This window comes from Magnolia sinica, chromosome 3, assembly GCF_029962835.1.
Source record: "Magnolia sinica isolate HGM2019 chromosome 3, MsV1, whole genome shotgun sequence".
NCBI classification, from domain to species: domain Eukaryota; kingdom Viridiplantae; phylum Streptophyta; class Magnoliopsida; order Magnoliales; family Magnoliaceae; genus Magnolia; species Magnolia sinica.
The window spans coordinates 59,790,633-59,804,492 of NC_080575.1; the positions used below are offsets into that span (position 1 = coordinate 59,790,633).

Below are 13,860 nucleotides of genomic sequence, written 5' to 3' on the forward strand. Positions count from 1 at the left end.
CCATCGAAACGCCTTTCCTGTCAAAGAAGAGCCAAATAATCATAAACAATACTGCGGGATTGTAGAAAAATTACCCATAGTCGTAATGAAATGCATGAGATGTTCCTCTGGAGATCCATCTCCGTTGAATTTTTAAAAGTCTGGGTGCTTGAAGTTGGTGGGGAACGGCACGTCTTCGACTTCTCTGGAGTACGACGTTCTATATCGGAATCTTCCCGGATACTAGTGTTCCCTTTCGGTCCTGAGGACCTCTGTTATTACTTGCTGCGTTTCGTCCTGCGTTATCACTCTCGCTACGAGAGCCGATCCGTGTGACCCTGCTCTTGGCGGTTGTGAGCCTTTGGGCTATTGTTCATGGCCATTCATGGTAGCCATCATAGGAAGGCCCACAATCTGAGCCACTTTGTGAGCAAGGGTGGCCAACGCTTCTCAAAGACTTCTACATTCCTCCATTAAGGTTCTCTGCGCCTGCGCCATTTCAGCCATACGTTCGTCCGTGGTCGGCAATGGGTTCTGATCTGTTCCTGCCATACATACAGCGGCCTCTCCACTTCTCGATTGGGTTGTTGCTAGAGTGGGACAAGAGTATGCTGGCATGAGAGGACTTGACGAGAGAGGACACCCGCTGGATCCTTTAACACTTCCATAGGATTCAGACGATCTTGACATAGTTTGTGGGGGCGTTGTTTGTGAAGGCACGGTGAATTTCGCGGAGAATGATTCGTCTTCTACTGGCGATTTGCCTTTTTGCTTCCTAGTCCATCGAACATTTGCAACAGGAAGGGCTGGGAAGTCTTGCGAAGTGAAGGAGCAAGGGGACTTTCCAGGGTATAATGACAGCGAAGCAAGTGTTGGGTTTCATTTTTAAGCATTTCGCGTTACTGGTCCCCTAATCATTTGCGGTGAGGCGTGTTTGATAGTTGAATGGGTTCGTGCTTTCGACCTCCGATGGGACACAACAACCCATTCTTCGACATTGTCTTATGCTAATGGCGATACAGATATCACTCCAGCAGTAGCTTGCGATATATCGCTTTTGGTCGGAGGATGTTCCCGTTGAGAGTCACCATTTTGGCGTCGGTATGACACTAAACAGTGATAAAAGTCTCATTAATTTCTAAGTTTATATTGAATAAGAAAGATATTCCCCAGCAGAGTCGCCATTTTGTATCGACAAGAAACGAATGTATTTGATTTGAGGGATTATCTTATTCAATAATAACAAAGAAAGAATGAAAGAACAATCATCACAAAGTATTTTATTCATTCTGAATTCATTTACACCCTCATATCTCCCTTGATTCCGACTATAAAGTATAAAATATTAAGTACAGATCATGCGGAATAGTTATAATTCAAATAGTAATTTCAGCGGCCTTCTAGCTGACGATATATTCATCTCCATGTGAGAAGTGTTGTGCAGATCTGAACATCTTCCCTCATCTCCTTCGCTTATTTGGAATGATAACTTTTGTAAAGGAATGATTGAATTCCATGAAAAATATAAAGAGTTCAAGAAATCCGGCAGTATGTAGTGCACATGTAACCATTAGCGCACAACAAAACCTCGTTGCACGGGCTGGCACAACATGACTCCGTTGCCCGGTTCAACGCAATAGGCTATTGGTCGTCTTTGATTCTTCTTCCTTCTCTTTCTTCCAATACCTTGTAAAGGCATCGGAAATCTTCCTTCAGGAGCTCTGATCTCATGTCCCCAAATGAAGGAGCGGTGGGTTATTTACACATGCATGAGATCAAATTTATTTCATCTCATTTCCTATTTTTAATATAATTTTTTATTTTCGTCTAATTTCTAGAAGAACAGTGTTAGTTCATAAAAGTCAGCAAAATTCCTTTTTTTTCCTTTTGTTTTGAGTGTGGGTGGATGGCAACTTTGAAATCTCTAATTTTTATGATTGTATTTGTTTATATGTTTATATTTTGGCAGGTGAGTATGTTTCCTTTAGAGTAGTCTAGGTTGTGGTGACTTGTGAGGTGTGGACTAGTGCTAACTTATGCTGTGAGCAAGAAAAAAAAAAATGGCAGCCAAACCAGGAAGTGAGAATATTAGATGGTAGCATTGTGAGAGTGGGTGGGAATAGACACTCCATGAAATGCAACTACTATGGCATAATAATGATTGGAGGAATCATGCAAGTCAAACAATATTTGGTACATCAAAAGGAGCAAGTCGCGGAGTGCCCAAGTATGCCAAGAGAGGTAATGCAAAAGAAAAGGTAGGATGCTTGTGATGTGGCCCCATAAGAGGTGTTTGGTCCTGATTATATGAGGCCTGGTGATGATGAGAATGATGAGTCCTATGAGGACTCATATCAAGAGGTGATGATGGCAAGGAGAGTGCTTGCACCGCACGTGAAGATGAGGAGCGTCAATGCATGTTTGGGGGGAAGGGGTTCATGCGTGACATGAGGGGCAAGTGGGAGTGGGAGTGGGAGTGTGAGTGCGAGTGGGGCTACGATTGCAAGTGAAAGTGGGTGTTAGGGAGGGAGTGGGAGTCAAGATATGTATGGTGATTTACAGCATCCCTTCAGCCAACGATAGACTTCATGTGCTCCCCCCACGGTTGATGATGTGGATGTGATAAAGCCTGACAAATCCACATGCGTCCGATTCTATTTAGAAAGGAGATGGCCAAGCAAAGGAGGTTAAAACAGATGTGGGGTAAAAATGCAATTGAGAAACTTGGCAAGGTTGTAACCAAGCTATTCATACATGGCAACATAGCTCCAAATGTTGCCAACTCCCTCTACTGAGAAGTGGTGATCGATGTTGTGGCAGAGCACGCAAAGAAGTGAAGACACCCACAGCTCATCAAATTAGAGAGAAATGGACAATATGTAGAGTGCAGAGAAGTGAGGATGTACATGGCCACCTTTACCCCCATATGGCAAACCAGAAGATGCATTATCATGTGCAATGGTTGGACTAGCCCAACTAAACGTAATATGATCATATCTATAATGTATTGCCACTTGGGAACAGTGTTCCATAAATCAATTGATGCACCGAAGGCAAAATGTAGATTACATTTTCGCCCTTATAGATAAGATGGTGGATGAGATTGAAGAGCAAAATGTGACCAACAACCAAAAAACATGGCAAAATGTTGATGGAGAAAAAAAAAAAAAAATTTCCACTCATCACATGCTGCACACTACATCGACCTAATATTAAAAGATATTGAAACAAGGAAGAATGTCGCAAAATTGGTTTTAAAGGCAAGGAACATGATAACATTCATCTACAATAATAACCAAGAAGTTGCCATAATGAGACAGTTCTTAAAGGGAAGAGCTGCTCATGCCTGCAGCGACTCAATTTGCAACAAACTTTATTATCATTGAGAATTTGTACGAGTATCGAGGCAAGTTAAGCAAGATGTTTGCTTCTTATGAGCGGTTCAACAAAAAAAACATGCACAAAAGATAGTTGAGGTTATGTAGACCATTAGGGACAACAACTATTGGACCAAAGTCAAACATCCTCAAGGTGATGAAACCACTGATGAGAGTCCTTTGGATAGTAAAATCTAATGAGATACCAAGAACGGGCTTCTTCTATGATGCCATGGATAAAGTGAAGCTTGTTATTCATCGTTGTTGTAAAAATTATGTAGATTACTGGATGATCATCGGCAAGCATTGGACAAATCAACTTCACCATGACCTTTGTTAGAATATCAAGTTAGAAGGGTCATTTCTATAAATATGATATTAGTTGGCTTATTTGCAAATATTGTATAAAGTGGGTTGTTATGATGTAATAAAGGAAAAAAAACTAAAAAACCTACATATATATTGAATAAGATAATAGAGAGATCCCACGTTCTCTCTCTTTCTCCAAACCCTCTCTCTCTCACATTTCTTCTCTTTGGTTCTTTCATTCTTCATGGTATCAGAACTTTAATTAATCCAACCTGTGCAAGACCAACATACATCGGATCCTCCTCGTTAAGACATCAAATCTAGGTATAAATAATAAAAAAAAAGGGAAGTTCTACACATTAATCGAGGGAGCCACATGCTGACGTCAACGTCCGTATAGCTGATGTTAGCAATCCACCATTTGTACATATCGATTTTCTCCAAAATCTCTATCACCTGGTGTGGAATCATGTAAGTGGATTTATAACAATTTTCCCATAATTTTTTTAAGAAGATTAATATTTTTTTATATTTTTTATAGTATTTTCCAGAAAAATGCCCAAATCAGACCATTTTTCAGGTCTCTCTCGAATTTGTGGTTTTTAATGCACCATACACAATTTAGGCTCTCGAGTATTTGGAGCAACCACAGTTTTTTAGGCTCTTGAGTATTTGGAGCAAAAAGGGCTTATACAAGTAGCCTCTGTAACTCTCATGAGTTCGTTGAACCACCACGGCCTGGGGACTCCACACACCGCGGTCCGTCAGAGGGGCCCATTGAAGCTACCAGAGCGGTGAATTCGGTAGGATTTCTAATCGTTCCTCGTCCTTGCTCTATCAAGTAAGGGAAGTTCATGATAATACATGGAAGATACATGCTTCATTGCAATTATCATATGGTTGTGCCTATTCTGCCCCCTTTTGATTGAGTGAGATTTTTCCTGAATGATCTTCACAATCAAAACTTTTAACTCTTCATGGATAGTATCTTTTGATGAATCGGGTGTTAATGGGTATCTTGATGCCCTGTCCATTCTAGTTTACAACCCGATAGGCTCCATTGGAATAAACTTCTTTTATAATATATGGGTCATCCCATTTAGGATCAAACTTGCCCCCGGTTCTATGAGTAACCACAATGGGTCTTTTCAACATTAGCACCATGTCACCTTTCTTGAACGAGCGATGCTTGACTTTCTTATCGAAAGCAGCAGATATTTGCGCTTTATACAGCTCTAAACGTTGATGTGCCGCTAGCTGTTTCTCGTCCAGAGTATCTAACTCCATTAGCCTTATCTTGGCAGTTTCATCTTTTGTTATTGACTCATGTATCACCAACCTGAGAGACATGACTTGCATTTCAATCACTAAGACGGCTTCAACCCCATAAACCAATGAATAAGGTGTGGCTTTTGTCGTCGTTCGGTGAGTAGTCCGATAGGCCCATAAGGCTTCTTGCAACTTTTCATCCCAATCACGCATGTTGCCTGAGACGATTTTCTTCAAAAATCTGATTATCGTCTTATTGAAAGCTTCTACTAATCCATTGGCTGGCGGATAATAGGGCGTCGAGAAAGAATGCTGAATACTGAATTTTTGGCACAGCTTTTCCATGTTTCTGTTTTTGAAGAGAGTGTCATTATCAGTAATAATTCTTTTCGGGAATCCATGCCGGTATATAATTGCATGACGAATAAAATTAGCAACATCTTTCTCTTTAACACTGCGTAAAGCAATCACTTCTGTTCAATTGGAGAAATAGTCCGTCGCTGCTAGAATATACCAACGCCCTCTTGAGGATGGTGGATTAATAGGGCCAATGACATCCAACCCCCAAGCCGCAAAGGGCCATGAAGTCACCGGCTGATGCAGATCTTCGGGCGGCATATGTATAATATCGCCATGCACCTGACATTTATGGCATCGTTTTGCATAGGCTATCGCATCTTTAAACATAAAGGGCCAGTAATACCTCATGCGACGTATACGGTGGAATAAATTTTGACTAGCCTATTGGGCTCCGCATTCTCCTGAGTGGGCTTCTCACAGCACATAATCGGCCTCTTCTGTGTCCAGACATCGCAGCAGCATTTCATTATAGGACTTTCTGTATAACACTTCATTATGTATAATGAATCTTTTCAACCTCTGCTTGATTTGTAGTTTTAATGACTGTTCTTCTGGCAGAATTCCATACTTAAGATAGTCAGCGAAGGGCTGTCGCCAATCATCAATAGTGACTTCTAGGCAAGATACCAGTTATGCTTTGGCAATCTCGCTCAAGAGATCCAACGATGGCAAAAATCTTCATTCTTCAATTGTTATCTAGAGAGGGCTCCTATCATGATAGGAAAGAGTCGCGGCCAAACTGGCTAATGCATCTACTCTCGCGTTCTCATATTGTGGTATATGTTTAATTTCAACATTATGAAACCCCTCCAACAATTGTTGTGCTCGTCGGTAATAGGGTAACAATTATGGCTTCCTTATTTCAAATTATGTCGTCAGTTGACTTATGGCCAGCTTGGAATCCCCAAAAATCTGCAGAACTTGTATTTTCATCTCGTGAGCTATTTCTATAATGAGGGCATTATATTTAGCGTCGTTGTTTGTACATGTGGTACCCAATGTGAAGGAGTATGGCAACAGATCGCCTTGAGGACTGATAAATATTACTCCGGCACCCGCTCCTGACATCTGGGAGCACCGTTGAAGTACATCTGCCAAGAACTGGGCGATTCAACTAGCAACACTTGTTCGTCTGGCAATTCATCATAGATCTCCTCATTATATGGGACTGGGTGGGCTGCTAGGCAGTCCACGACTACCTACCTTTTTCTCACTTTTGACGGTTCATAAGTGATTGTAAACTCAGAGAGAAGTAGCATCCACTTTGCTAGCCTTCCCGATAGCATCGGTCTAGTCATCGAGTATTTTATCGAATCCGTCCTTAAGATTAGCGTTATCTCGTCAGAGAGACAGTAATGTCGCAATTTCTGTACTACGAAAACAAGAGCCAAGCATATTTTCTCGATCGGCGAACAATTGCATTTCGCTCCTATTTGAGTCCTGTAGAGGGCGTTTTATTGCACTGAGCCAGCAGGGCCCCCAAAGAGTTTTCACCCGCGGCGATGTATAAAATCAGGGATTTGCCTTTCACCGGTGCCGCCAACACTAGGGGTTGTTCCAATATATCTTTGGTAGAATCGAATGCGTTCTGACATGCTTGATCCCATACGAACTCTATTCCCCTTTTCATAAGGTGAGAGAATGGATGACATCTCCCTGCTAGGTTCGAGATAAAGCAAAGGAAATAAGCCAGTTTTCCTTACAAATTTTTGAGTTCTTTTAACGTTTTCGGGGGCGGCATTTCTTAAATAGACTGATGACAGATGCTCAAGATGTTCTTCATGGTCACAAGACCGGACCACCAGCTCGTCGATATAGCATTCAACATGTTTGTGCATCATGTCCTGAAAAATACTCTGGATGGCTCTCTAATACGTAGCTCCGGCATTCTTTAGTCCAAATGGCATAACCTTGTAACAGTAATATTCCCAGAGATGTTTTGAATGCCGCAGCCTCTTCATGTTCAAGTACCATACATATATGATAGTACCCGGCATACCCATCCATGAAGGACATAACCAACCACATACCTTGTCGTGTTGTCGATCAATAACTCCGCTATGGGTAGCGGGAAGTAGTCCTCGGGCATGCTTCGTTCAAATCTCTAAAATCAATGCAGACTCGGATTTGCCCGCTCTTTTTCTTCACCGGAACAATTAGAGATCCATTTGGGATACTTAACTTCCCTTATGAAACCAACTTTGATTAGCTTGTTTACCTCTTCTTCTATCAAAGGCATTAAGTCAAGATGGAAGCGTCTCTATGCTTGCTTAACCGGCTGTTTGTCTTTGGAAATATTAAGACGATGCATTGCCAATGTCGATTCCAAGCCCGGCATCTCTGCATACGTCTAGGTGAACACATCTTTATTTCTCTTCAACAACTCGATATACTGATCCGCTTCTTGTTTTGACACGCCGGCACTTAGATATGTGTTTCGAGATTCCTCTATTCCCAGGTTTACTTCTCGCAACGCATCAACAGTCGGTTGCCCCCCGTCTACTTTTTACTTGGGCGTTGTTTTGGGAGACTTCTTCATTATTACTTTCTACTGTTTCAGTACTCATTCCTTGATCGACGGCCTGGCCCATGTGAGCTACATTCACTTGCGCATGTGTGAAGGCTACCCCCAGCCCGTGAAACTTCTCTCATTTTCTTTCGTGTGCACCGATCAAGACTTGGATGCCTTTGCCATTATTCAGCCATGTCGGTTCATCAAAGTCGAATCCCATACTTTGCATAATCTTTCTGCTAATTGGATTGTATCTTTTCAGATCTTCTGGCATGAGTTTATTGCAGATTGCCAATTCACCAACTTCTTCCGTTTCTTTTTCTAATGATGCACAAAACACTATCGGCTTTAAATGAGCGGAATTGGGCTGCACGCAAAATTTGTTTGGTGTAACAGGGAATGGTTTACTTCTTCCTATTCGAGGTGCTGGCATTATATAATTGGATTGCAGAATCTTCATCTGTTCTAACGATAACAACATCAGAGGAAGCTGTCCCGGTTGCCTCAGATGCTTTGGGACGAAGTAGAATTTCTTTTTCATGCTACTTGTTGTGCTCAACTCTTGATTTTGAGGCTGCCCGCTGCCCATTTTCTTAAACAGCTTTACTTGTGTGACTTTCCTTTCTATTAACTGTGCTTCATCACCCTTTGACGACGAGTCTTCTTTACTTACTGTTTCGTCCTTTTCTATCACAACTTTATCGTAATAGCTTGCATCTGCGAAGAATGATTATGCCACTATATATGGTTTCATGTCAGTCATCACTTTATACTAGATACCATTCCTGTAGTATTTGAAGCATTGGTGCAAAGTGGATGGTACGACACTATACTGTTGCATCCACGGTCGTCCCAAAAGGAGATAATACGTCATCATCGCATCTTTTTTCTTTCTTTTATTTTTATTTTTTTTGAAAGGTAAGACATGGCCCTAGATCCAACGAACATAGTCCTAATATGTCTTATTGTAAGAAATCAAGTTTCAATCAACCTAACAATACAAAATTATAAAATTAACACAATGTCAAGAAAGGGGAACCCAAAGAGTAAATTAAATAAAATTATTGAAAAAAAAAAATCAAACTGTCATCTCTTTGCAGGAATGGTGGATTTTAGCAATTATTAGATGGAGCAGTACTAGTCATAAATCTAGCCAACCCTAATTAATTGAGATAAGGCTTAGATGATGATAATGATGACTACTGGTCATAAACCTCTGGTCATATGTGAGCTTTCCACAGTTTCATCCTCGGTCGGCAACACTTGCAATTGTCATTTTCACCAACGATTTTTTTTTTTACAATAAAAATGTGTGAACATATGTTTTTGTTTATCAAACAAACATATTTCACTAATATAACCATAAAAGAAAATGGAAAATAAATGCATCATTACAGTGGCTAAATACATAATATGACAATTACAATACAACTATGGTGAACAATAAATCACCAACATAAAGAAATTTAAATAAAATGACAAAATACTGCAGTTATCAATGGCATTTAACTCATGACAAACAATATATAAAGAATGGTGCTAGGGAATACTGCAATTGAGAAGGCTTTGAGATCAGTAACTACCACAACACGACGTAGATAGATTATATCTCCATCTGACTTGATAATGGGCATATTGTCAATTTTATCAATAAAAAAATTCACAGAAAATCCATGATCCCGATAAGACGCATCCATTATCTTCAGCGTGAGGACATAATCTGCAAAGAAGGGCCTTGATCTATCAACACTAGAAAATTGATCATTAGATAAAAGCATTTCTTACTAACATATTTAACAAAAACCGGTTCGCTAAAAAAATTAGAGAAGTTAAAAAATATTTTTGATGCTAAACTAGTGAATAAACAACATTCATTCAATTCATGTGGTCTTTTATTCCCTTGAAGTGAAAGTGCATCCAATATTAACCTGAAAAGTTACGTAAGAGACTCAAGAAAGGCTTAGGGCCTGTTTGGATGTACACCCCTAAAGGGAATGGGGTGGAATGAGGCCAACCTAGATTCATGATGCAGCCCAATTGGGCCACAAATATATTTGATCACTGTCTGTCCACCAAGTGGGCCTAATGTGTGTAATGCACCAATATTGAAGCCCAAGAAAAGGGGCTGATTTGTAGTTTCTTAATGAGTTTAGTAGTTTTCTAATGATTTTTTTAATATACAAAAGAAGTGTATTAATATCATTCACTTTAGTATCACCACATGAATCCTATTCCACCCTTCACTCTATCAAGGGCCATAACTTCAATTAAACCAAAAGTCATCATCTTTTCTTATTACCTCTCCACCCACGATGTTTAGGATTTCCCCTAGCCCTTTTAGAGCCTTCAACTTGTACCATCTCACTGCTAGCCGGTGCAATTCCTGGGGCCTATTGGCACATGACCAAACAATCTAAGTCTACTTTCCCTAATCTTATCATTAGTGCCTCAGTTTTCTCAATGACGTGAGTTGGGATGTCTTGAGTCAGTTGAGCCTCGCTAGGAAGACTTCGAAGACTGAAGAGTCAAAGACTTGAAGCATCAAGGCCGAAGATAACAAGACAAACATGAGGTGCCTCGGTAATCCTAACCTTAGACCCATTTAGGTCTAAAACAACCGACCTTAGATGACTTGATCCATATAAGAAAACCCTAGTCATCAGGTATATGTAGAGCCTAGATCATGTGCAAAAGAAAGGAAATCAACATACACAAGTTCGATTGATCATTTGATCAATTGAGCGAACCTTCAATCGGTATCAATCGATCTAAGGCCCTTCGCTCGATCGATCGAAGATGGCTGAAAACGTCCAACAAGCTTTCTGCCCTGATTTCATAGAAACCTTAATCGATCGACATATCGAGTTCGATCGATCAAAAGTGCACAAAAGTGTCTAGCAAGCTTTCTGATATTTATCGAATTAAGTTTAATTGATCAAAGGGGTCGCTCGATCAATCGAAGGCAACCGTTATAGATCCGTTGGAGCCCTTTTTCTATAAATTTAGCAACCGGATCTGTGTAAATGATGGATTTTGGAGTTTTAGAGACCCTACTGTATCCCAAGCTCTACCATACCTCCTGGGCTCTATCCCAAAGAGATTCATGCTCTTTTCTTAGTGATTCTTCACTCTAATAAGCATTCCAGGCTCCATTACAAGAAGAACATGATCGGGGGAGAACAAGAGAAGCGAATTCAAGAAGTGAAGACGCATCTCAAGCAAGGCGCATCAACAGAGCTCAGTCCGATAAGGTTGTCAATTTAGAGTTCATATACTTTTTCCTTGTGTAGGATTGAGTATAAAGTTTGTGACCCATACTCGATCAAGTCCTTGTATAGGCATCCGACGGGAGTGTGCGTGTGTTAAGTCCTTGTGTAGCCTCCGACAGAAGTGTGCATCTGTTGAGTCCTTGTGTACACCTCCGACGGGAGTGTACGTTTGTAAGACCTTATAAAGACTAAGGGGGAACCTATTGAAAACTCCTAAAATAGTGAAATCCGATACACTCGAGGAGAGATAGTCCGTCGGGAGTGGAGTAAGTACTTAATTGAACCACTATATATCGTTGTGTTTTTTATTGTCATGTGATTGCAATTCTATTTATGCTTATGGATGATTTACTTATATGAATGCATGAAATAGATTGTATGCTAGGCACTTAATTTGTAGTACACATACAATTAATATTTCAGATCTCTTTCCATAGACTAGTTGCTCAATTAGTTGAATCTATGTGCTTGGTCCCACTTGGCTTGAAAGCCTACGTATTAATTGCTTTTAATTGGCGCATATTTCACCCCCCACTTATTTCTAGGACTCGGCCATAATTCTAAGCTTCCGTGTGCCGTGGTAGACAATCCACACAATTTCAATTGGAATCAAAGCAGGTTGCTCTTCAAGGACTTAACCGTCTAGAGTAAAATCCGTCGGGAGCTTTCGAATGATGTTTACCCATGAGGGGAGTGACGTCTCACGACCGCCTTATTTTAATGGGTCTAACTATGCCTATTGAAAGGCCAGGATGAGGGTATTTTTTAGATCCATTGGCCCGATGGTATGGGCTATTGTTGAACAAAGATGGACTATGCACATAGAACATGTTGAGGTTAACGGTAGAACCATTAGCACTCCCAAAGACAAATCAAATTGCAGTGCTGATGAGAGAGTTATGTATGCCTATGATGCCAAAGCTCTCAATGCGATTTACTGTGCGGTTTCCCCTAATGAATTTAAACGCATTTGTACATTTGAAACGGGAAAAAAAGCGTGGGACATATTAGAAACCACCCACGAGGGAACTAGCATAGTAAAACACTCCAAGCTTCAGTTCTTAACCACACAATTTGAGAACATTAAAATAGAAGAGCAAGAAACTTTGTTAGAGTTTTATTTAAAATTGAACGATATTTACAACTCCATGTGGGGTTTAAGAGAGAATTCCAAATGGACGTATATGTAGGAAAATATTTAGATCCCTTCTAGATAGGTTCACCTATAAAGTAACCTCGATAGAAGTTCAAACACAATGGATGAAAGTAGAAGAACTTATAGGTTCCCTATGTACGTACGTTTGAACTACACTTTAGAGAAACTCCCTCTAGAAAAAAAAAAAACACACTATCTCGAAAACTTCTCATAAGCACAAAAATAGGAAAATCGAATCCGAAGATGACAGTGTTGTGGAAGATGAAGATAAGTAGAGGGAAGGATTGTGACAAAAAGGGGAAATCTCTTGAACCTAAGTGTATAGGTAAACCTTTTAAGAAAACAAGAGAAATTTGATGTCACAACTACGAGGGTTATGGAGATGTTGCCTCCGAATGCACTAGTGAAGTAAGATCAAAAGGCAAGGCTATGGCAGCCACTTGGTATATTACTGAGGAGTCCAATTCTGATTGTGAAGACTCCCATAGTGACGAAGACATTAGCTCTTTTAGAGTTTTGATGGCCTCCACCACTACTTCCCTCCATAGAGATTTGGGAGGAAATTCCAACCATAACACCTCAGAAAAAGGAGAAGAGTCCTCCTCCAATGAAGAAGATGAGGACTTGCAAGAGGCCTACAACCAGCTTTATGCTAAATGCATGAAGATTTTCAAACAGCCGGGTCGGGTAAAGGCAAAAAAGAATCAATTGGCTAATGATCTAGAAAAAGTAAATTTTGAATATGTCTCCCTTGTGCAAGAAAAGGAAAATCTCAAGACTGATTTAGACGAGGCTTTGGAGAGATGCAGGCCTTGAATATGAGCTTGAAACAGTTAAATCTGTAGATAGGCCTAAGACAAGAGGTTAGCCAACTTAAATCTCTTCTTGCCAATACCAAGGCTAAGGTTACCCAACCAGACCAAACAAGAAAATCTATTAGTATGGGCAAGCATTTAGGGGATAAGGGAGGTTTTGAACCAAGTAGGAAAACTAATATTACAACCTCTATCCCTCCGGTAATCCAGAAGGACTCGTCTGCTTCAGGAAGTATATCGAGAGCCTCTCCTGTATGTCATTCTTGTGGAGATGTGCGCCATTTAAAATTTGAATACTTGATTTCTAAAAGACCCCAATCCACCTCAGTCCCAAACCGAATAGGAAAATATATCATGACTAAGACATCGGCACACTAATGGAGAAGCACTCTTAGAGGATCACCGAAAAAGAAGAAATTTCCAACCCCTCCAAAAATGACCAATTATACGAGGGAGTTATTAAAACAAGTTGCCCTCCTAAATAAGAAAACTAAGAAAATGCTTAGTTGAGGGGCAAAACCAAGGTAGGAACAACATAAGAAAATCCCCTACCGAAAATAGATCTCTAACTAGGGATCCACCTGAGGGAGATGAATCTAGGATAGAGAATTCCCCTCCCATGAACAATCAAGGTCCTAGAAAATTCATACCCAAGTGGGTTGTGACGAAGGATAGATGATTCATAGAGATCGATGTGTTTATAGGTAAATCTAAGGATTTTAGCCTTATTATCTTTTTTATAGTTTAGCACAAGTTGCTTCGTTCTTATTATATGTTGTTGCTAAACTATAATTGGTCATGATGCTTAATAGGT

General features: G+C 40.3%; 1 protein-coding gene across 5 annotated transcripts in view; it reads right to left on the reverse strand.

Annotated features, from left to right (window-relative positions):
- Nucleotides 1-13,860, reverse strand: part of LOC131239944 (protection of telomeres protein 1a-like) — a 136,579-nt gene that overhangs the window by 110,005 nt on the left and 12,714 nt on the right. For 2 of the 5 annotated variants that reach the window (XM_058237891.1, XM_058237890.1), the window contains exon 2: nt 9,390-9,526. The exons of 2 other annotated variants lie outside the window; for them this stretch is intronic. In XM_058237891.1, coding sequence (XP_058093874.1) covers nt 9,390-9,526 — 137 coding nt within the window. Of the gene's footprint in view, nt 1-9,389; nt 9,527-13,860 lie in introns of those variants that run through there. One more of the 5 variants, XM_058237892.1, reaches the window with a different exon arrangement.